This window comes from Sorex fumeus, unplaced genomic scaffold, assembly GCF_029834395.1.
Source record: "Sorex fumeus unplaced genomic scaffold, SorFum_2.1 ptg000078l, whole genome shotgun sequence".
NCBI classification, from domain to species: domain Eukaryota; kingdom Metazoa; phylum Chordata; class Mammalia; order Eulipotyphla; family Soricidae; genus Sorex; species Sorex fumeus.
In genome coordinates, this window is record NW_026606135.1 from 3984092 (window position 1) to 4008952 (window position 24861).

The 24861-nt window shown below is 43.4% G+C and overlaps 1 protein-coding gene across 1 annotated transcript in view; it reads right to left on the bottom strand.

The window, feature by feature from the left end:
• Window positions 1-24861, bottom strand: part of FRMPD2 (FERM and PDZ domain containing 2) — a 106066-nt gene that overhangs the window by 11009 nt on the left and 70196 nt on the right. Inside the window, exons 18-29 of the mRNA XM_056130435.1 lie at window positions 19466-19665; window positions 16437-16539; window positions 16149-16155; window positions 15259-15351; window positions 14316-14423; window positions 14098-14218; window positions 10671-10863; window positions 8663-8764; window positions 6389-6482; window positions 5547-5632; window positions 3243-3390; window positions 946-1160 (exon numbers count right to left, since the gene is read on the bottom strand). Of these exons, the coding sequence (XP_055986410.1) occupies window positions 946-1160; window positions 3243-3390; window positions 5547-5632; window positions 6389-6482; window positions 8663-8764; window positions 10671-10863; window positions 14098-14218; window positions 14316-14423; window positions 15259-15351; window positions 16149-16155; window positions 16437-16539; window positions 19466-19665 (1470 nt within the window). The remainder of the gene's footprint in view (window positions 1-945; window positions 1161-3242; window positions 3391-5546; window positions 5633-6388; window positions 6483-8662; window positions 8765-10670; window positions 10864-14097; window positions 14219-14315; window positions 14424-15258; window positions 15352-16148; window positions 16156-16436; window positions 16540-19465; window positions 19666-24861) is intronic.

Genomic DNA, 24861 nt, shown 5'->3' on the forward strand with positions numbered 1-24861 from the left:
CTTAAAATTCATTTCCATGGTGTTCTTTGCAGTTCCCCTAGTTGAGTATGCTTAGACCTTCTGACCCAGCAGAGGTTTGGAGAAAATGGTTGCTGTATAAGAAGCTGGATACTGGATGGGACACCCACACCCTAGTACACACTGCCATGGACACTCTCCACACCGTGGGCCACTCACTACCTCATGTGCCTTGATGTGGGCTGGAAACTGGACTTCACAGCTAAGCTACAGTCTGCCACTGGGCCCAAGCCAGACACAGGGAGGAGAGGGAGGTGGTATTTGTTTTCTGTTTACCACCAGGCAAGATGGTTAATGTCTCCTCCCATCCTTTAGCTAGTTCCATAGCCAAGTCCCACAAGGTAGTGATCATTCTGCCCAGCTCTCTCAGTTTCTATGGTTGAGTATTTGATCCTTCCTTTATCCCTTTGGATCTGGAGAGATATAACACTCCCCCCCCCATCCCATTGTGTCTTGAGCTCCCTGAAAGCTGGATTATTAATGCTTCTCAAATGACCCAATTTTCTGCCCAGATCCTGACTGATACATACAAAATTTCTTGAGATGCAATGTTTTTGTATATATTGACAAGCGTCCATTTTTCACTTTTTTATAACTGCAATTTTTATGATGGATAACCAATGCACAAATGTGCATAAAAATGTAATTTGGTAGAGAAAGGGCAGAAATAGACACCTTCAACCCTCACATCTATCTCCCCAATGTGTTCAAAGACTGTCAGCTTGTACAGAAGCCAGACTTGTCTATTCAATTTCATTGCAATCCTAATGAAAAACAAGGCTTAGTCAAGGTAAGATATTTAAGAAATGGGGTAGAGAATTAAAAGGAAGAACGTGCTCTCTTTGTGTGAGCAAAATTCAGGCTCCAGTTCTTATTTCTGAAAACCAGAGTACTCCTCCCACTGGTGCCTCCCTCCTGATCTTTCACCTGGAAGACGAGGCCTTCTGTGGGCCTTCCGTTCACAGCCAGGATGATGTCCCCAGCTGCAATGGCCCCATTCTCCTCTGCTGGCTGCCCTGGGAAGAGCCTCTTAATTCTCACAAGGTAGTTCTTGGGATGGCCACAGCTCTCTCCCTCCATCTGCACGAAGCTGAATCCCAAACCACAAGCATTCTTTTTTAGTTTGACTTCAAATTTAGGACCTGTAATATGGGATGTGAATAAGATCAGTCCTTCAGGACAATCCAGGTGAAATCAGTAGCCTGAAAATGCAGAAAGTCAAAGACTGGAATTGTTTCTGTTTTATGTAGAAAGATTTCATTTCGCTAATTTTAATTTTTAAAAAGTCTATTAAACATTTTATTGATTGTCGCTATCCACTAGAAGTAAGTGAACTGCAAGTGCAAATCACATGTATCATTTGAAAGTCTTCAAGTAGTTTATTTATAAAAAGAGGAAGTAGGTCAAATTAACTTACATATTTTTTCTTAATCAATATCGAGAATGATATCATTTATATGTGTAGCACTGTCTGTAGCGCAGTCCTCCCGTTCATCAATTTGCTTGAGCAGGCACTAGTAACGTCTCCATTGTGAGACTTGTTGTTACTGTTTTTAGCATATAAAATGCGTCACAGGTAGTTTGCCAGGCTTTGCCGTATGGGTGGAATACTCTTGGTAGCTTGCAGGGCTCTCCCAGAAGGGCAGAGTAATCGAATCCGGGTTGGCCGTGTGCAAGACAAACGCCCTACCCAATATGCTATCGCTCCAGCCCTTATATATGTAATCAATATAACGAATAATAAGCTCACTTATGTTGTTCTTATGAATAAGTCTTCAAACCCCAGTATATACACCACCAATTTGTATTAAACAGTTCAAATATTTGGCTACATGTGATAATTGATCACTATATAGAAGAATAGCACAATTATAGAAAATAAACAATGTTTTATGTAAAGATTAGTATACATATAAACACATTATACCATGCGCATCTAGTAAAAATTATACCACAAAGGCTCCTTTACTCCTTTAAAGCTCAATCACTTTTTATTATGCTTGAAACAAAATTATGCATAATTAGACCATGGAGACAACTGCGGCCAATTCTATGAACATGGTTTTCCTGCTATTTTGTTTAGCTATGTGACAGAAGATGCAAGAGAACTGCCTTTGGGACGAATGGACTCAGAGCCAAATACCTAATTAGTCTGAGCCAGTGAGGTCGAAGGGCCACCTTAGTTGGCCTTCACTAACTCAGCGAGCACATCGCAAATCAACAAGACACAGAACACTGACTTGTAAACACTTTTTGGCATTTAATTAATTTATTTTATAAAGGGAGCATGGGTTTACAAGAGCATAAGTGCTTCAACATCTTCGGGGTATGATACACCACCAGGTCAGTCTCTCTCCACTGCTGTGGAGCAAGAATGAGAACATCCAAAGCACCTGGGGTCCAGACTCTAGGGAGACCAGTTTACCGCTGTTGTCATCTAACTCTCAGCTCACTGTGTGAGATTCTCAAAGACTCTCACGGGAGTGGGTGGAGGAGCTATGAAAGAGGAAACAGTTTTGAGTCCCATGTGTTCCCCCCTGCCCTACTTCTTCACTCACTGACTACTCTAGCAACAAACTTACTAATACCTTCAGCAACAAGCCTGGAAAATCTCCCTAGAGAGATTGAAAATGTCTAAGTTCCAAATCATAACATAATGGAAGAAAAAATATCTTCCTAGCAGGAAACAAAGTTCCAAGCAAGTGCAGACTGGTTGACCCATCAGAAGATATCCAATGATGTCCATTGTAAAGGGATCACAAGTTGCTTTTTGCACTGATGTTAATAACTATGCTCTGATGTTTTGAGCATTTTCCTATCTCAGCCTGTCTCATCATTTCTCAGATATCCTGTTATGAATGTCTTGTCCTTCAGAATGTGGATCTTCGGACATTAATGTATGGCTCTTCCACTCCAATTTCATCCATAATACTCATACACACCCATTCCCACTGCTGATCAGAAAACCTCAGAAAACTCGAGAACAGGATTTTGCCTGGTAATCGTTTTTAGAACAATACTTTTTGTTCCTCCAGAAACATATTCCATTAGATTGGCTTCCAACTGCATCAGAGAGTTGACTGCATCAAGAGTACCACTGCTGGCTTCTCTATTGAGAAGCCAGAGAGAAGAAGGCTTCCTGCTCTCCCTTTTCTTGAGCCAACAACGCAAAGACAGCACAGGATGACATGACAATAGTAACACTCAAATCTTTCTCCTCTCACCATCTGTCGCTGAGATGCAGTGTGGGGGCCTGTCAGGCAAGGCTGTTGCCAAGGAAACTGCAGTGCCTTCATCTCCCATCCTGTCACTAGCCGAAGGACACTGCTGTGCAGTTCTGGGGCCTCTTCTCTCTAAGACCAGCCGTGCCACCTAGGATAGATGGAAAGACTCGATTTACACTTCGTACAGCAGTCAGGTGGTTCTCTTTGCTCTATCTTCATTTCCTGATACTTCCACTAGCTCCTTCATTTGAATCTCAAATCAAAATCTCCCACCTATTAAGATCCAGAGTCACATTTACAACATCAGTTTGAACAAAAAAGCTTCTGAAAGCAGCATCTGTACCTCTGTGTCAGTGTATTCAAGGGCAAATTCATCTCCTTTCTTTCCTTCACCCTGAGCACCTCTCCTCGTTCCAAATCTGTGAAATATTCCTCCCCTTGAGTTTTCTCTCCCATAATTTGGAAGTTTGCCCCAACTAACCTCCCAGAGTTCACACTTGCAGTGGCCCCACTCTTCCCTCTGCCCTGCACTCTTCCCTCCTGGTATTGAGGGGTCGCCTGTGGAAACACCCCCCTTAGTGCTCCTAATCCTCCAGTCCCCCTCCTGCCGCGAGTGTCCTACAGCGCTGAACTATGACAGTTAACTTGGCTTTTTAGACCCTGTCTTCCTCCTTTCCTCACTCCCCTCATGGCTACGGTGGATTAATCTAAGAGATAAAGCAAACGTGCATTCCTCTTACAAAAGAGTCTCAAATGTGTCCCCACAACTAAATTCCCAGCTCTCTGCCAGTCAAGCCTCCAGCATTCTTATTTCTTTTTTTCTTTTTTTTCTTTTTGGTTCACACCCAGCGATGCACAGGGATTACTCCTGGCTCATGCACTCAGAAATTACCCCTGGCGGTGCTCGAGGGACCATATGGAATGCTGGGAATCGAACCCCAAATCCCATCGGCCTCTACAAAGCAAACACCCTACCCACTGTGCTATCACTCCAGCCCCCTCCAGCATTCTTTCTGGTTTTACAACCCTCCTTTCTTCGTTTTTCACATATGAAAGACCTTGTTCTCCAAAGCATACTCAAGAACCAGTGACTGGACTGAAAGTACTAGAAGCTTTTTAGCAATGCCAACCTCCCATCAGGGAGCTTGGTTCTGCCCATCTCCCCCTGCTGCAATTATTCAGCACCAGGTCTGGGATCTCAGAGTGACAATTCCTAGTCAGCTGAATATCTCCTCTAACCAAGTTCATTGGCAAAGGTCTGAAGAACAGACAATACTAATAAATTATGACTCTCTTCTCAAACTGTGCCAACCCAGGTCCCCAATATAAAATAAATTTTATCATAAACCAGAAGGCTCTTTTTAGAAAATGAAGTGGAAAAAAAGGACCCTTATGCAACACCATTTTCTGTAAAAGTCCTAGAAGTCCTTTTGTTCTCTACTGACTATTCAGGCACTAAGTGCCTGAAATCCCAAGTGCCAGCTGTGTGACTTGGGATTCCAGGACAAGTAAAGGCTCCCACACCTAGGATAAGGATGCACCACACACAGCCTCTTAACACCTCAGAAGCTGCCCAGGCACGGAAGAAGGAACTTGGAATGGGAGGGAGCTGCTGGGGCTCTGATTCTTAAATTTCAACTTCACTCAGATGCAAAGCCCCAGGAACAGTGGGTCGCCTCAAACAAGGTGCCAATTTTCAAGTGGGATGGCGGTGGGGATAAAGCACGTGCAAAAGACACGTTGGTGAGAGGACCTGAGCAGAGGCACGAAGCACGGGTCAGTTGAGGCTCTAGCAGAGAGCCTGAGGGACACCCAGGGTCAGGCAGGAGACCCAGTTTCCCTTTACCAGCTCCGTTCTGAATCCAGGCAAGTGACAGCAAGAAGAGGCTCTTGGGGATGGGAGTGGGTGGGTGGGGGTTGGAGTTTTTCTGCTTGAAACATCTGTCTGCTTCATCCAGACTTTCCCATGTCCATACAAAAGTAGTGGTAGGGGGGCTGGAGCAATAGTACAGCGGGTAGGGAGTTTGCCTTGCACGCAGCCGACCCGGTTCAATTCCCAGCATCCCTTATGGTCCCCTGAGCACTGCCAGGAGTAATTCCTCAGTGCAGAGCCAGGAGTAACCCCTGTGCATCGCGGAGTGTGACCCAAAAAGAAAAAAAAAAGTAGTGGTAGGAGGAAGATGTGTTGGGGTGGTGGAGGGGTGGAAACAAAAAAGAGAAATTCCTTTTTGCTCTGCTTTCTGCCTGCCCTGGGGCGGATTTTGATGTTCTCCAGGAACCCGGCCCCTCTGACGGTGCACTCACCTGCCCCGTTCCCTTGAGGCACTGCACGGCCTGCTTGTGGGTGAGGCCACCCAGACTCACGCCATCCACCTGCAAGAGCCGGTCACCTGAGAGAAGCACAGATGTCATGTTGCCAGGCCGTGGACACCTTACAGAGTCTACGGGACCGTCCCTGCCTGCACCCCTCCGTGCGGCCACAAGGGGGGGCAGGAAGCATTGCCGTGAGGAGCCCCTGCGGTGGAGCCGGAGGAGTGAGACTGAGACTCTCTATGATTCGCTCCCAGAGGGCTGGAGGGAGCCCGCTCAGCTCATCCTTCTCCTTCAGGCCACTTTGGACCAAAACTGATATGTCCTGGATTTTTCTTTTTCATAAAAGGTCAGGGAGAGCTGCGTGATTGATGCAGGGACAATGGGATTCTAAGGGGGGCAGATCTGAGGTGTCCTTTCTGGTTCAGTTCAGGAGAACAATAAGAATCAGCTCCTCCCTTCAGGGCCAAAGACATGAGGAAGGGCACAGAGGAGGCTCTAGGGTGGCGTGTGGCCCCAAACACCCCCAGACCTCCTACCCCAGCCTTAACAAAGGGGTCACTGTGCTCCCCTTCAAAAACACTGCTTTCTCCACGGTAGGTGCAACAGTAACAAGCTTTGAAACAGTGTTTTTAAACCACCCCATGCTTGTGAGTGTGTCATCACACACATTTGACCCTGGGGTCGGTCTCTCTGTGGGTGCACCCAGTAACATGGGCCCCAGATGCAAACCAGGAGTCTTTGAGTGGGAGGAGGTAAGGTCCAAACACTCTCTCCCAGGCCAGGGTCAGCACACCAGGTACACAAGAGCCGAACATGACCCCCCCATGCCTCACCCCACAGGATCTGTCCTTCCTTGGCTGCTGGCCCTCCGGGAACAATGGATTTCACGTAGATACCACCATAGGGCACACTCGTGTTGATGCCACCCTAAAGAATACAATAGAAAACTCTTCACTGGTCTAACCTCCTCCTGGGAGGCTCTGTAATGTACCCCAATAAGAGTACCGTGTTACTCTTTTCCTCTGCCTCGTCACCAGGTGACATCTTAGATTTCCACTTATTTGCTCAGACCATAACATTGCCATTACGGTGCTCCTAAGTGCACAGTGAAATGAGCCCTACACTGGACTGTGGCAGGTGTTCAGAAATCAGTCACACTGTGTCTCTTTACAGGAAGTCTGCAGCCTAGATGGGTACAGCTACAAGCCCAAAGGCTGCTTGAGGCAAGTCTTATATGCACTTGTAAATGGTCTATGACACAGAAGTAAAATACAACTCCCTGGTATTCTGCAGCTTACTTTAGGAAAATTTACACTTGGGCCAGAGAGTTTACTCAATGGACTGAGCACAGGCAGAAATCTTGGGCTGAATCCCTTGAACCACATGCTCCCCTGGAGCACAGAGTTGAAATATCCACCAGCATCACATGGGTGTTGACCCAAAACACCAAATATCAATAGAGATAGGTAGATACTTAACTAATAACTCATGAATGTCCCCATAGATAAATACATTTTTCTTTTAATTGAGTTAATGCATGCATACACACGTATGTAGATTTTTACATCAGTGGAACACCATTCTTGCAGGTTTTTTTTTTATTCTCCCTCCCCTGGGATCTGCCAGATAAAACTCAGAAATGACTGCAATGCCTACATCACTTCACAATACAAATTAGTTGATACATGCTCTTTTGGATAATATATTTTGGCTTGGGGGTTACACCTGGCAGTTACAAGGGGCTACTCCCATTTGCCTGGGGTGGTTCCTGGTGGAGCTCAGGGACCAGACGATCCAATGGAGCAACTCAGGTCTCCCATACATGCAAATCATGTGCAGTATCCCATTGAACTATCTCAGACGCAATGCAAACTCTTGAGCAAACCTGGCATGACTGTGCTCAAACCACACAAAAGGAAGTATTGTAAATTATTTCTATTCTATGTCTATTATAACTTGCTCATGGCTTTTGTTTCATGTTTGTTTTAGGTGGTGCTCAAATCCCCTAGCCACTGTATTATCTTTCCAGCCCCACTAATGTATTTTAAAAACAGTTAATGGGCAGAGAGATGGTACAGCAGGTAAGGCTCTTGTGTTCAATCCCCAGCTCTTTAATTGGGTCTCCCAGGCTCCACTAGGGGGCTGAGTAATAGTTCTGTGTTACACATGAGCAGAACTAAGCCCTGAGCATCACTGGGCGTGAACCCCAAACAAAATGAAATTGGAGTTAATATTGTATAATTTACATACAGCAATACTGACCCCTTTTAACATATGGTACTGTTTTTACAAATGTAATGTAATGGTCATGTAACTGGCATCAAAATCAAGACGAATCTCATCTTTTTTATTTACTCCCTTTCCCCATTTCCAATTACTTGCAATTGCTGATCTGATCTGTTTGTTTTGTTTTGTTTTGGTTTGGTTTGGTTTGGTTTTGGGTCACACCCAGCAATGCTCAGGAGTTATCCTGACTCTGCACTCAGTAATTACTCCTGGTGGTGCTTGGGGGACCATGTGAGAGGCCAGAAATCAAACCCGGGTCGGCCGTGTGCAAGGCAAACGCCCTACCCACTGTTCTATGTTTTGCTATTTCCACAATAAATTTGTGTGTATTCTGAAAAAAAATAACCTCAGAAATTAAAGGCAAAGTTCCTGGCCTGATAGACAGTTCCTAGTCTTGGAGGTGGGAGCACTGGGCATCACTGTGACCCTATTCTGGATGGCTCTAATTACTTGACCCACCTTGATCTGTGTCCCTGAGACCCCACCCTGATGTCCTCTCCTGTTGTCCAGCATAGACAGAGTCAGGGCTCATCCATCACCCAGCTACACCCACACTGCTGGGATTTCCTGTTCATCCCAATAGGGTCTTAGGTCTCCCAATATGTGTTCACACTCCCATTCTCACCACTGTACCCACACTCAACCATGTTCACTCTGACTGTTGGATCATCCGCTACGCCCATACTTCTTTCTGGAGCTCAAGCAACACAGGATCAGCAGTGGTCATGAGTGAAATATCCCCCAAAGCTCCAGACGAACATCTTATAACTGTTTAACTTTTCTCTAATCTTTCTCAGTAAGTTTTCTATAAGTTTTCTTACAGTGACACTGAAGCCAAGAGTCCCATCTTCTTTAGCCAGTTCCACGAAGTAGATTTCATTGGCATTGACCTCGGGAAATGCTAGAGGACAGGAACCAGCACCCTGTCACAAGTGAATAAATGAAGATCAAGAGAATGTGAGAACATTTTCCCTACCTAAGGTAATGTTGCCTCTCCACTCCCGCCTGCTCTCAGGAGTAGCAGCATTGTCCATCAAAAAGAGCACAAGCTTTGAGGTTTGGTGAATGGGGATTAATTCCTGACTTCGTTTAGCTCCTGACTCTGATTGGTCACTCCAATCTTGGTTTCCCAATTCACAGAACTGGAAAGAGATAGCTTCTGCTTAATGGGACTATAAGTGATACCCAACATTTAACAGAGGCTCAATAAATATAGTTTCCCCTATTTCTACTCAATAAATGCGGTTCTTCTATTTCTGCTCAATAAATGTACATCCTCCTGTTTCTACTCAATAACGGCAGTTCCTTTCATTCCTACTCGGTAAATGTAGCATCCAGGCACCTCCTGAGAGCCTCACACAGAATACCATCCAAGTGATGATATACTAGATACGAGGTGACATGCAGCAGATTTTAAGCAGAAGAAAACCTCAGGAGAACTTTTAATCATCCTTAACAAGATTGTTACATTTGAGTATCTAAAACATGCTTAAGGGAAGGACAGAAGAGAAGAATTGTCTACAAAATGCCAATCATTTTTCTCAGTACTATGACTCCTACCATGTATGAGTTATCTATCATTCATCAATGAGGCTGCATCAATTACATGCCAGGCACTGTTTAAGTTGCTGAAGGGAAGGCAGTGTGATAACACAGACCTGCTAGATGAGAGCATGGCTACTCCCAACTCTGGTCCCATTTGCCACCTCTGCTTAGCTGCCTCTTGATCCACCACGTTGCAAAGTACAATTAATATTTAAGTAAAATTTTTAGGCTGGAGTATGCTCAAAGCTCCATGATGTCTTTAATGAAACTCCCTAAATCAAAGAATTGTTGCCAGGTTGGTAAAAACATCCACCTACCAGCAGGTGGCACACCCCAACTCCCAGAGGCAGAAGTTCCCGCCCTTGGGACCATTGCAGTCTTCACTATCACTTTATCTGGTTTTAAACATCCTTTGTAACAAAATGCATAATCAGTAAAATGTTTTTTTTTGGGGGGGGGGCTCTATGAGCTGTCCTAGGCAATAATACAACCCAAGGAGGAATCTTTGCATACCACCAATTTGTAACCATGTCAGCGTGTGTGGCACCTTAGGGCCTAAGACTTAGAACTGACATCTAAACTGGGTTTTCTCTTGTAAGACTGAGCCCTTAGTATGGGATGTGATACTAACTGTGGGCAGCTGATGTAAGAATTTCTTGGTGTGGAAAAATCACATCTGGCTTCAGAAAAAATGGTCATAACTGTCAGAGTAAAGGGAAAATAGGAAAAGGCTTTTGTTTGTGTGGTTTTTTTTCTGCATACTGGGCTTCTCCTTGGCAGAGTTAACCAGAACTAACTAAGACAACCCAGGAACATTCAGGGCACCAGAATAGAAGGGAGAAAGGTCTGAAGGAGCAAAGGTGTCCAAGAAAACAGCTGGAGGATCATGGACCTGGAGCAAAAGCACAGAACTCTGTGACGAAGGCTGCTTTTCCCTCGGTGTGGTTGTCAAGAGCAAAGTCATCCAACTACAGTTTGAGAACCAGCTAGAGATCAAGACTAGAAGATGCCTGATTGCTGATGCATTGCTCTTGGCAACAGCCAATGTTATTTCTAGCAACGATTACAATTAAGGAAAAAGGACCCAGACCTTGGAGGCTCAAAGATAAGTCAGGCACAATGCTGGAAGGGTTTTGTCTTCCTCTCTTTAGATTATTCTCAACAATCAGGCATTGTTTGAGGGTCAAAGAGTTAACAAATCTCTATAGAGGAACTTTGGAATTAAGGCTGTTGAGCTCTGTTCTCTCTCTCCCAGATTCAAGGGAGGAGCCAGGGGGCAGTTACCTTTAACTGCAGGAAGGAAAGCTGGGGTCTCAGCGTGGGTATAAAGCTCTGAAGTCCAGTCACTTCTTGCCCTCTATTATTTTGCACCTGGTCTTGCTTGTGTGGTGAAAATCTTCCCTGGTATCCATTGCTCAGGCTGTCTGTGGAGAAGACCTCAGAATTGGCTGTGCTATTCTTTTCCTCACTTGGGGGTCTTTTGGAAAACATTTATAAAAACAAGCCAGAAAGGAGTCAACAGCTTGAAAAGACTGGCATAAAGGTGGCATCTCTACACGCAGAGCACCGTTTTCCTCCATTGACAGGGCGACCTTTTATAGCTGCTGGGAACGATGTAAATTTTGGATGCATGCGGAATAGAGAAAGGGGAGATTTTGGGTATGATTTCAAAACTTAAATAGGATGCTTCAACTCAACTGTAAAAACACAGGAGTGGTAGAGAATTGATAATTAGCGGCTCTCCTTTATTAAGTTCTTGCCATTTGATGAGCAACACACACACACACGATATAAATAAGTGCAAAGACATACCAACATACACGCACAAGTTTGTGCTCACATACACAGCTTTTCATCTTTTCATCTTTACCTACTGGAAAGGTATTATCTCTGTCCAAACATGAAAAAGCAGAGTTGAAAGGATTAAGCATCATAACCAATATGCAATGAACAAGATGTGGTGGTTCTCTTAGACTTCACTTCTTGCAGAGCCTCTCTGAACAATCTGTTATTTCCATGTTAGCCAAAATTCATCGCTTCAGGTCAGGACATTTGGGGAAGCTTGGCAACAATCAGACCACAAACTCCCTGTGGGTAAAAGCTGAGACACTAATTCCTATTCATCCCGTATTTGAATCGTGACTTGGCACAGAACAGAGGAAAGAATTGGAGCTCTGGAATTAACAGGTAAAGCCTGGGGCCAGGTACTTAACCTCAATTTCATTTTACCTGAAACAGAACTATCAACAATTTTATGGTTTGTAATGTTTATAAATAAAATATATCATCAATTTTACATTGTAGGAAGAGGTATAAAGATGTTATATACCATGTACATGGTAGAACTTCAGAAATGTAGTTATGTTAATATGTTTCTATTAGCTGCCTAACAAATTCACATGGATAAATAAATAAATAAGTTGTATTATCTTTAGATGGAGATATAAAAATATGGAAGTAGGTTTTGAAACAGACTCATTAGCATTCAGAGCAATGCTCAAACTCACACAGTAAGGGAATTTAATTTAATTAATTAGATTTGAAGTTATTCAAACCTAAAGGTAATACTAGAGGATGGAGGGACTATCATTCTGTAATGCTTCATTCCTGGCATTCATTCATTCTCAACTCCACTGTCATTGTCCTTCTGGCAATGTTGTAAGCATCTGTTCATTTTCTTCTACACCCTCCACATGAGACAATGACAGGATGTAAAACTGAATTAAAAAGTCAAGCTGTGCAACTTGTTTCCTGCCTAATAGAAATACAAGCAAGGAGACCTCCTGTAGGTAATTAAGACTCAATCTATTGTTGACAGTGATGGCTGCTTATGATGGGAACATTATCTGTCTTGTCCCTGACTTCTAGTCTAGACTACCTGCTCCAACAATATAAACCTGACATAAATTCATGGTGGTCAAGGCTCAACCCAGGAGACCCAGCCAGCATCATTATGGAAATATCTTCTTCAGGCAATCGTAGCAGCTGTGTAGGGTCCCCAACTGTGATGAGGCAGTTTACCAACACATAACTGAGGACCCAGGGTGAGAGGACATGGAATTCACAGGCCTTGTGGGAAATCCGTTGTCTAAGATTCTAATGTGCAGCTGTGGTTTGAGTCTCAAAGGTTCTGAGTGTCTCTTTTTGACACCCCCCCAGAGTCCGCCCATCCATGAGCAGTATGTATGTTGATCACAGCACAGTGGATCAGTGCTTTCTGACCAATCAAAGGATGGTCTGAGTGCTCTACTCAAACTCATTCCTATAGGACAGTGGAAGGAAATGGAAGGAGTGTAAATACCAGGGAAAGAGCAGTGATGCTGCTGGGGAGTCTGAGGCAGTGAGCAGATCTGATGGTGTGAAGTGCCAGGCCTTGAGTTAGCGCCACTCACAAGATGAAACATGGTGGCTGAGGCCCCAACTTCATTACCTTCTTCCTTACGTGGTTTCGAGAGCAGGGGCCTGGGCCACGCCTGGGAAAGCCATCAGTTTGTGTGTTAATGTGCAGCAATGAGTTGTGTTGTTTTCAAGGACAGCGAATGGGGTACCCACATTCAGAAGTTGGAAATACTAACTCTCATGATGTGAAGTGTTTCTTCGCATAAGGAAAAACATGCTTCTGTGTGATTCATGCTTTGGGAATGTATGGACGAAATCCATGAGCCTGGATTTGCAGGCAGTCTGCTGTTAAATTACAAGATCATTGAGTCAAAAAAAGCAGTAGGGGACACTTTGCCTGCATCTTCTCCATCATTAATGACAAAACCTGTAATCCAAGATGCTAGTGACTGAGATGATAATGATTTGCAGCTCAGAGAGTTTAGGTTATTTGCTTGAGATCATGTGCTAATAGTCTCTGGTAACTGGGAGACATTCACCTCCACCATTATCTCCGTCCACTCCCCAAACCTGCTCCAACTAAGTGCAGTAATATTACTCTTTGATGTTAGGTAATTACTTTTCCCTTCTAGTTACATAAAGGCTGAATAAAAGCATTTTAAAATGTTTTTGGCTTTAAACCTTTTGGGGTTGATCTCTAAATGGGCACTGAATAAGAACAATGTACTGGCTATACAAATTCAGTTGCAAAGATCCATTTCTCTGTCTCCTTCCCACCAGACAGTCTCACCAAAATTGAATTTTTAAATGAAATCCAGTTACTTTCAGCACTGGAGTGATAACACAGAGGGTAGGGCATTTGCCTTGCATGCGGCCAACCCAGGTTCGATCCCCAGCATCCCATATGGTCCCCCCGAGCACCGCCAGGAGTGATTCCTGAACGCAGAGCCAGGAGTAACCCCTGAGCATTGCTGGGTAAGACCCAAAAAGGAAAAAAAAAGAAATCCAGTTACTTTCAATAAGGACTTTGATGACAAACAACAACAACAACAGTCCTCATGTTCATGCAAAAAGGGCAGGCCAAGAAATGAACAAACAAGCAAACAGCAGAACCAATATGCTGGGTGTAGCAGCAATGTCTAACAAACGAATAGGTGGTTCTGTGCCAGAGGACAAGTAGCAGCAGGAGCGTTCTGCCCCTGATAGGCCAATACCTGCTGATCTCTGACACTACCGTTACTTCTTTGCTAGCCACTCTGCCAAAAAAGAAAACAAAAGCAAAAATGTACATGGACTTACAGATCCTCCATGGTGACAATGTACTCCCGCAAACAAAGGAGGCCTTTTCCTGTCTGGGAAAGCCAATGAGCACATACCTTTGGGCTGAGAAATGAGTAATTCTATCTTGTCTGGAGCATTCTGAATCATCCTCACAGCCATGTTGAAGGTGAAGCCCTCCAAACTGATGTGATTCAAGGCTAGGATCTGCCCTCCTGGAGAAAAGAAAACATCTCAAAGTCTTCAAGGAAAGTGAAAAGAGCAGTTTCTTCTTGAAAGCAGAATCCCTAATAACTTAAAAGGAAGATATACCTGGTTTGAGCTTTTTTGTTCTGTCGGCTGGTCCCCCAGGTATGATACAGGATATAAAGAGGCCAGGGCACACTTTTTCTGCATTGTCTCCATCATTAATTACAAAACCTGTAATCCGAGATGCTAGTGAATGAGATGATAATGACCTGATGATAACCTCAGAGAGGTTAGGTTGTTTGCTTGTTGTTCATGCTAGCATGCAGTGAAGTGGATCTATGTTCCTAGATCTTCTGATCCACGAACAGCTCCTATTCCGCCATGACTCATGGAGAGAAGTAGGTTACTCTCACCTGGAGTCACAGTCAGAGCTGGAAACACAGGCTATCAATATGCTCTGGGCTTTGTCCCAGGAGATAATCAAAGATAGGAAAGAGATAAAAATTTTATATCAGTACTTTGCCCCAGTGTCTTCTTTTGCATGTAACCTTTAGGGTCTTAAATATGACAAGACCTGAGAAAGCTGGCCTGAGAATGATTCAAAGGCTTGGAGCACACACCTTGCATGTGAGAGGCCAAAGTCTGTCCTGCCACTGCATGACCTTCTAGCACCTCTGGAAGTAGCCCTGAAGCATCAAGCGAGACAGGAGTGGCCCTGGAGCACCACCAGATGTGGCACTCAAACCCCAAAATTAGGTGAAAAACATGGACAATTCCAGCACTAGGAATCCAAGTAAACTGGGGGTGGGGAGGAATTAATATGTGGTATTTGGATAAGTCTCTCTGTTTTGCACTGTAATCCCAAAAATACACATCCCAAAACCTTACCAGTACCAGCGTCTGTTAGGGATACTTATAAGGGAGGGGTGAAACAAGAGACCCCTTAAAAAAGGCCAAACGTGAGAGGCAGGAAAGAGGGCCAGGGAAGCAGAAAATCTCAAGGGTAGCTGCAGACACCTCCCCTCTGCCCAGGAAGACACAGTGTCTCATGTCAGGAGCCTCTTACCAAAACCGTGACACGGGTCCCGACTCAGAGTCACATGCACGATGTCTGCATCAGGCACAGCTGAAAAGCTCTTTCTTCTTTCACTTTGGGACCCTAGAGGTGGAATCAAAGTCCATGTTGTTGTTCCCCAAAGTTATCTGAGACCTAATACAAAAGGAGAAATGATTAAACAGTCCCTCCCTCTCTCTCACCCATGTACAAACTCACACACACACACACACACACATATACACACACACATTCATGCACACACACACCGCAAGGAACAGATAAGTGAACATGCTTTTGATGAGCCTGACTCGATTAGTGTTGGTCGAGTTTGAATGAAGGGAGCAGGGATCAGGGCAGCTGAGCCATCAGTCTTGTTTTCTCAAAAACTCACAATAACTTTTTTTCTCTGCACTCGTCATGGGATAAGTGTGAGCAGAGATTTACTTGCTGGAAGTCAAAGCTAAAACTGAAAAATTAGGGCACAGAGATGAGACAGCAAAGCCAATCATCGGAGGCAACTCAGCTCAGACTCCATGCAAGTTCCATCAGCCTGAGTCGATGGAGTCCTCTCCTACCCTCCTACTAATCAGAAGTCCTCGAATAGGGGGGGAATTCCCAAATGGTGGTCTGTTGCCTAGTACTTTCCATACCCTTCTTCTCTCTGAGGCCCCAAAGTTGGGTCTGGCAGTCAACCTGTTCACAGTAAAGACCTACCCCCATTCTATTCCAGATGTACTTCCCAGAATCATGCTCTCTAGTCTTGAAGTCTCTTTGGGGGACTTGCCTGAAGGATATAGGAAGGAGGGCAAAGCTGTCCATTCAGTCTATGTTTTCTGGTAAATGTGGGAGGGTGTGTTGCTGGATTGAGTGAAGAGCTGTTTCTAGAAAGTATGATGCACCAATGTGCTGGGGCATTACCCATCAGCACCGACACACTTCAGGTCCACATGCCAGGCCTAGCCAAAGGCAGACCACAAGCTCTTTCCAACCAGTGGAAAGACTATTATTTTGAAAATAATTTAAACCCCCAAATATTGTGTATATTTTTAACAAATGTGAAAATATTCTGAATATTCTCACAAAAATATTGTAAACAGGAGGCAAAATAAAGTGGTACCCAAAGATGGAGAGCTGGTGTCATGAGAAAGATTTCCTTCAGCCAAAACCTGGTCCATGGCCTGGCATACATCTGTGCATGTGCTCTGAACAGATGGTCCAGAATCAGGGTTGATAGGTGTTGGTTTCTGGATCAAACAGATGCTCTGCGGCTGCTGCTGTCCAGTGCAGGTGCTGTAGGGAGAGGCAACGAGATGAGATGAGATGAGATGAGATGAGAGGTCTTAAAGGGGGCTCCTGGGCATTTCTGAGAATGACAAGGGTTTCGGAATGCCAACCTCCTCCTCTATCCATACACTGACTTCAAGGAGGTATATCTGGGAGATAATAATACCAGGTTATTTGCACTGAGAACTCTGCATCTTTCTGCCTTCCGGGAGACTCTCTCTCTTTCTCTCTCTCTCTCTCTCTCTCTCTCTCTCTCTCTCTCTCTCTCTCTCTTTTTCTCTCTCCCCACCCCCTCCTTTGAGTGAGGTATGCAGCACTTCCACTGCTACATTTCCTTAACTCCTGGTGGTGATATTACTAACAAGAGATAGCAAGTATAAGACACCAGTGCTTTTAGTGGCTCCTGGCTTTGTTGTTTGCCTTTGATTTTAGCTGAACCGAGAGTGCTGCAGTAGCCATACCTCTGATACCCCCTGAAGACTGCACAGAGAAACATAGAAACCTGATCTTGCAGCCATTTAGGCTGGCTACTAATCCATATCATACCAAAGTCATACCAAGTTGAGAGCAAAGGCAGCAACTGGCCTTTGAGGAGCCTGTATATTAATAAATAAAGAATTTAGTGAGTCCTAGGATAACAATGAGTTAAATAGGCACCTAGTCTATGAGGCACTTATTCACTGGACAGACATATTAACGATGGTAATGAATGCTATGACAATCCTATATCAAAAAGAAGGAGTCTTGTTTTGCTATCCTTGAATCTGTGCCAGTCTGTAACTACTATCGCAGAAAAACACTCTGAGCAGCTCCTGGCCGAGGCCTTAGGAAGATGGGCTCATCTTGGGCTCTGGAGCCCCCAATCTTCCAGGTCGAAGTCTGACTCCCTTATTGGACGCATCACTTGCAGAAAGCACCACCGTATAAGGAGTTTAAAGGTCACAAGCTGGATTGAGCTCACATCCCAGCGATTCCCACAAACGACCCACATATGTGAGGGAAGCCATCTTGTTGCCTCCAAACCTCCTGAGTGCTGTCATGCGACTCAATTAATATCCATACAAAAGGAAAAAAAGAGAAAAAGAGAAGATACTTAATTCCTGCCTCAATTTCTAACCCAGACATAATATTTTTTAAATGGTTGTTATTGTTTGTTTCTGATGTTTTTCTTTCATTGATTAATTTTTTGCTCGAGCGGGCCCAGTAACGTCTCCATTGGAGACTTTGTTGTTACTGTGTTTGGCATATCAAATACTCTAGGTAGCTTGCCGGGCTCTCACCACGAGATACAGTTACAAAGCTTTCGTGATTGGGTTTCTGTCATACATTGTTCCATCACCCCTCCCTTCACCACCCCTTCATTAGTGTGCATTTCCCACCCTCCACCACCCACTCCGACCCTGCCTCTATGGCAGGCACTTCTCTCTTTTCTCTCTCTCTCTCCCTCTCTCCCCCCCCCCTCTCTCTCCCACTCCCCTTTTGGACATTATGGTCTGCAATGCACTGAAAAGTTACTATGTATATCCCTTTACATACTTTCAGTACTCAGTTCTTATCTAGAATGATCCCTTCTCTATCCTAACTGCACCTCTCTCCAAAGATAATGATGTAGTACTGTCCTCCCATTGTTCATCGATTTGCTCCAGTGGGCACCAGTAACTCTCCTTTGTGAGATTTGTTACTGTTTGGGGCATATCAATACACCACGGGGAGTTTACCAGGCTCTGCCATGTGGGCGGGATACTCTCAGCTTGTCGGGCTCTCCAAGAGGGATGGAAGAAATGAACCTGGGTCGGCTGCCTGCAAGGCAAACGCCCTACCCGCTGTGCTATTGCTCCCCAGTGATAGTTATTTTAATATATCTTATTTTCTTATTTTAGAATGATTTGTTTTCCAGCAATTACAAATACACCTATAATTTTGTACCATCCTTATTGAATTAGTTTGCCATACATGGCAATATATTTGCATCAACATAATTTGGGGGATGATTTTCACATAATTACTTGAAAATATATATAAATACATAGTGAATCATCCATATTCTATTTCTGAAGCAGATATATTACTCATCCCCCAAAATTACTCGTGCAATAATCTTCTTTGATCATGTACTCCTCTGAATCTATGTGCAATTTATAAAGCATGCAATATAACTGTGATCAAATATCTAGGCTAATTTTAAATGTATGTACCATTGTGTTATAATCCAACTCTGTATTTAGAAGCCCATTATTTTCATTGTAAAAAGAACACAGGGTCATAGATATGGTACAATGGGTAACCAATTTTGCCTTACATGCAACCAATCCCAGTTCAATCTCTAGCACCATATATGATTTCCCCAAGCACCGCTAGGATTGATCCTTGAGGTAAGAGCCAGGATTTAGTGTGAGAACACTTGCGTGAGTCCCCCCCAAAAGAAAACAAATAAAAAATAAGAATTACACAGCAAAGAGGCTGAAAGAACAGACTTCAGGATGAGCTATGCATATTTGACTCCCAAACACTCCATTTTTTCCCACTGTAGAATGGGAAATATAATGTAAACTACTTTACAACAGTATGAGAAATAAATTATGTGATATATACAAGCAGTTGGATTAATAACTGTTACATGATAAGACTAAATAGGTCACTATAGGTTACTATTACAGCTTATTTTTCCCTTCTTTATTTTATAATTTCACCTAATTCTTTCTCCATCAAAACAGAAAATCAATGCAATTGGGGGAATAGCATTTTTCACAGACTTTGCTCATAGCTGGCCTTTGGTAAGTCTCTGTAAGTTATCAGTCTGCTGATAACTCAATGAACGTATCCTGCCCTGAGATATCTGACACCCTTTGAACCAATTTCTTACGGTACGGATCACTCCAGAGTATGCAAGTCCATAGTATTTTGTACCCATAGAAAAGATTTTCAAACTCACCTGCCTTCCATTCCTTCTGTCCTCATGTCCTTGGTCGTTTCCACATTGCTTGTGTCCAATAACTTGCATGACAGACTTCCTGCATTGTCCTCCAGCCTGGATTTGAACAGTGTGCTTCCTGTACATGATAATTTCTGAATCCAAGTGAGAGGCTTGGATGCAGTCAGTTGTGCAAGACTCGAATTGACCATTTGCACACACTTATAGCAGTCTGAAAATTAGGAAAGATTAACATAAACACAAACAAGAGTGACACTGGCTCCATTACTTTTGTGACAGTAAGCAGAATAGACCCAGTTTCTGTTCTCGCATCTCTTTTGCTACTATTTTCCCTCATGCTAACTCGTGGAGTTCTTGTGATCAGCCCTGCAAATACAAGTCTTCCTAATTAGCATCAGCTAATGAGAGGAATTTCAGAAACAGAAGACAGAAAAGACAAAATGCTTTCCCTTCTCAAGCCAAGGTTCTGATGGGTGTTAAACCAAGAGTATTCACAGGAATGTCACAGCAATCTTTGGCTAAAATTAACTGCCACCATCCATTCTGTTCATGCCTTTAAAAACTGTCCTTGCAAACACTATAACAAGGGGTCTTCAAATTACCTAGGCTCCCAAAGTAAGCTCTATCCTGTGTGGCATCTTTAATCTATTTTTTCTTTTTGTAGCAGCGACTCAATTTTATTATTTTTTTTATTTTCTCATTCTAACTTCAGGCATACAATATTCCAACACCACTGTCCTCTTCCCTCCACCAATATCTCCAGGTTCTCTCCAACTTCCTTGGTAGGCATATAACAAATTTATTTTATATCACTTGGTCCTATACAACTTAAAAGAGTGACAAATAGAATTATCAGAATATAAATTAGTAAAAGTCCATTTATGAGCATCTTTAATCTTCACAAATTTAAATTTTCCTTAGTGACAGTATATTTAAGTTAGGATCCTAGTTTCTAAAATATAAATACATATCAAATGTTTTGACTCCCCTTTCTCCCTTCACATAGAAAGAAGCAATCAATGAGTGATGAAGAGCCTAACTTGAGACCATGGAGGTGAGAGATTTGCATGACCTCATTACGACATTCACAGGAAATTGGGATTTAGTAGATAAGTCCATTAAATTAGAAGACTTTGTGCAAACTCCAATTTGTTTTTTTGTAAAAAAAATGCAAAGAAATTATGACTCTATTCAGACCATCTGCTCTCTGCTAGAACCAAGAGGGGAAAAAATGCTTGCCCCACAGTACTTTCATAGTTCTCCATGTGGTATAGTGTGGTGTGGTGTGGTGTGGTGTGGTGTGGTGTGGTGTGGTGTGGTGTGGTAAGGTTTACTCGTTGGGGACTTTCTGTATACCATCACTTATCTACATGGACATTTTAAAATACCACAGGCAACTTAAAATGACCTGCTGTGTCTTTACAAGTTGAAGCATTTCTTATTCCAAAGCTTGAACCTGTTCTAACACATAACAATAGCAGTAACATCAATACCAACACCTCAGATTGACTGAATGCTTGCATGCAGTTCACAGAAGTAATGTCTTCACTGTCCCATTTCACCCTCACAATAATCCAACGGGTTGGGCATTTGCCTTGTACATGGATGACCCAGGTTCGATTTTTCTGTCCCTCTCAGAGAGCCCAGCAGATACCGAGAGTATCCTGCCTGCACGGCAAAGCCTGGCAAGCTACTGATGACGTATTCCATATGCCAAAAACAGTAAAACAAATCTCACAATGGAGACGTTGCTGGTGGCCACTCAAGAAAATTGATGAACAATGGGAGGATAGTGCTACCATGCTATAGATGAAAAACATTGAAGTAAAAATAGTTAATCATTTGTTCAAAGTTCCAGGGCTAGCATGTGGTATAGCAGAAGTTATACAAAAGTCAGAAGGTTTATAGTTCACACTAGAAAATGCAAGTGAAAGAATTCAAAGCCAAAAACAGCATGGAAGTTTTATCTGAGGCATTCCCAGACTTCCGATCTCCAGGAGTCAAAGGTACCATTGATCGGTGACATATTATTAGTCGTGGGCAGTAATATCATGGGGGATATCCTAGGGAGAAATGATAGTGGTAGAATATATCAGACAGTGGCAGAGCATATCAAAGAGTTTTAGCAGGATAACAGGAAGCCTTTGAGGGGAAGTTGTAAACCAGGGAAAAGGGGCTTTCCCTGAAAAGGAAGTCCCAGATGGTAGACAGAAGAGAGAGCCTCCATGAGTTCTATGAAGGACTCTGTCTCAGCAAGGCAGAGAACATCTGGGAACTGAGGAGGAAGCCCCATTAACAGGATAAGGGCCACATGCTGAGGTCAGGTGGACAAGAAAATGAGTTAAGCATTGGCATCTGGTATTCCTCAGTATGAAGTACTGGGCCCTTCTGGGGTGGGCGGGACTTCTGTTCTTACTCCCAGGCCTCTGCTTAGAGCAGTTCAGTGGGATGTGCAAACAGAGCAGGAAGGATTGATCAGTGGGCAGTAGAGTATAGAGTGGTTACATTTTCAGGAATAGAAGGAAAGGAGGCAGAAATATCTGAAGCCACAGACTTAGTGAGGTAAGTGGGTGGTTTCTGTCCACCTGCTGTGGCGACGCATAACAAAGTTGGCAACAGAGAAGTAGTAGGCAATGTTTGCGGCAGTCTGGACCATAAGGGCTGAAGTCTATGTTAGTCAAAGATTTTCTTTTTTCTCTTGGGGAGTGATGGTAAGGGGTGGCACATGGATAGCGCATCTCAAACTGTGCACAGGTTGTGCACACAATGATATCTAGCCAAACAGACCAGATGCTTCAATGCTTGGTCCCGTGATTTGGCACTGCTTGGGCACAGTGGCACTGGGGACCAAGCCAGAAATGCATGGGGGGCCTCTCCATGGATACACCCAACAGTGTTGGTGTGGGAAAAGGGCAGGGAGTGCTAAGAACCAAACTCAGACCCTGACACATGCAGGGCCTGTGTCCCTGGCCCCTGAACTACCTCCCCGGCCCCTAGACACAGTTGTTCAAAGGTACAGAACCCACCCAGAGCAAAGGGCCATAAATGGGATGAATCCAGGGTGAGATGCTGACATCCCTCTACACATCTGCAGTATTACAGATAAAAGCTCTGGTGAGCATCCCTGCCACCCAGCTCCCCAGTGAAAGGGCTGAAAAAAACAAACAAACAATGGGTCCCACTCCATAATACTAACAAATCATGTCTGATTTATTCATGAAATTATGGACTTATCAAAGCTTAGTGATTTTTCTCTGTCCCCAGGAAACCAAATGTGCCTTTATATAAAGTAATATGCTTATCAGAGCAGTTCACAGAAGAATGACTAAGATATATTTGGAGAATGTTCAGCTTCCCAACAATCGAAAAAAATGCCAAATGAAACAACGGTGAAAAATCCGCTTTACTTACAAATGAACAAATACAAACATAATATCTATCCTGGCAAAGAAATAACAGAACAGGAGGGACCATGCTGGGCATAGGAATGGCACTCAGGAATACAACAAGCGCCTTACAAAAGAGTCCTGCCTTGGCAGGGGACTCTGGATGGCTCCCTGGTGGAGTGAGGCCAAGAGTTTGAGCCCCAGCACTGCCCTATGCACCGTCTATGATCCCAGTGACACTCTCTTTATGATGTCTCATACCATGCCAAAGCATGTTATCTCTGGTAAGAAACCACCACAACAAAAAAGTGAGTGCATATGCAACCAAGTCTTTGAGTATCACAACTGAGGACATGTGTGTGATACCCCATCATCACAACAACAAACCAAAGGAAGAAAAGAAATATTCTAGTCTTCAGAATAATTACACTCCCAGGATTAACTTAAAGTAATATAACGCTAAGTATTAAATTTAATTTTTTAAATGAAGCAATACAAGATACTGAAGTTCTGGCAATAATGTTTGTCGCAACACTACTGACAATAATTAAAAATATAAATAATCAAAAATAATTTAAAATATAATAAAATAGAGAAATGATTAGTGCATGATTATATTTCCACACTAATCATCTAGCCGTTTGTTAAATAAACATGAACAACCTCCCACTTACATATGTCTTCTTTGTGCTGAAGAATTTAAAGCCCTCCCTGATGGCAAGGAGCTCCCAGTCAACTGCCAACCAGGTGGCAGTTTTTTCTACAAACAATAATGATAGGGAGAAGACAGAACCTTCATAAAAGAAGAGGTGGTCAACTTTATGTATGATAGGAGATTCTTTGGAAAAGAGGTCTCTGTAGCTTTTCCTTGGGTCATTGAGTTCATTTTGATTCCCTGAGGCTGGAAAAGGGAAAGTATTGTAGACAGGGGCAAGAGTTCCTAAGATTCCTCACAGGTTCAGCAACCTGAAAACTGGCATGCAGTATAACTGGAGAATAGAGTGAAAAAATCAAGGTCGAAAATAAGTGAGGGCTGGGTCAGAATGAAAATATTCTGATATGCCATCCTTTAAAATACTAGCTTGTCTCTGAAGACAGCAGAGAGCACTGACAGTGCTCTGAAAAGAATATTCTGAAAAGAATAGAAAAATGTAATTAAATTTATCCTTTTGAAAAGTTACTTAACAGGATGAATTAGAGAGAACATAGTAAAGAACTGTTCAAGAGCACCTGATGGCAGCTTGGGTGGAAAGAGAAAGTGTAGTTCTAAATCCTCTCCATATCCTTAAGAGTGAAGGTGGGTGATCTAGTTTCAGCATGATGATCATGGTAGAGGGAGTAGTGAAGATGAGCTCAATTATAGACACGATGAGTTTGAGATCTGTATGGGGTGATGATAGCCATTTCTCAATTAGATGTCACGGTCACGGTCATGGTCCTCCCGTTATTCATCGATTTGTTCGAGCGGGCCCAGTAACGTCTCCATCATGAGACTTGTTGTTACTGTGTTTGGCATATCTCCAGACACAGTTTCTGATACAAAGAAAATTCTATAGGAAAATAAAAATGTCTAAGTTTCCTAACCAAGATAAACAAAACAGGTACATGAAAAGGTTCTTAGCAACATAATTCACCAGGAAAATGCCAAACAAGGAGCTGGAGCGATGGCACAGCGAGTAGGGCATTTGCCTCACATGCGGATGACCCGATTCAATTCCCAGCATCCCATATGGGCCCCTGAGCACCGCCAGGAGTAATTCCTGAGTGCATGAGCCAGGAGTAACCCTTGTGCATTGCCAGGTGTGACCCAAAAAAGGGAAAAAAAAAGAAATGCCAATCAAGAATATCATGTGATATCACGTCATGCCTATTATCAAGAGGTAAGAAATAGGGGATGGAGCAATAGCACAGCAGGCACAGCATTTGCCCTGCATGAGGCCAATCTGGGTTAGATTCCCAGCATCCCATATGGTCCCCTGGGCACCTCCAGGGGTAGTTCCTGAGTGCAGA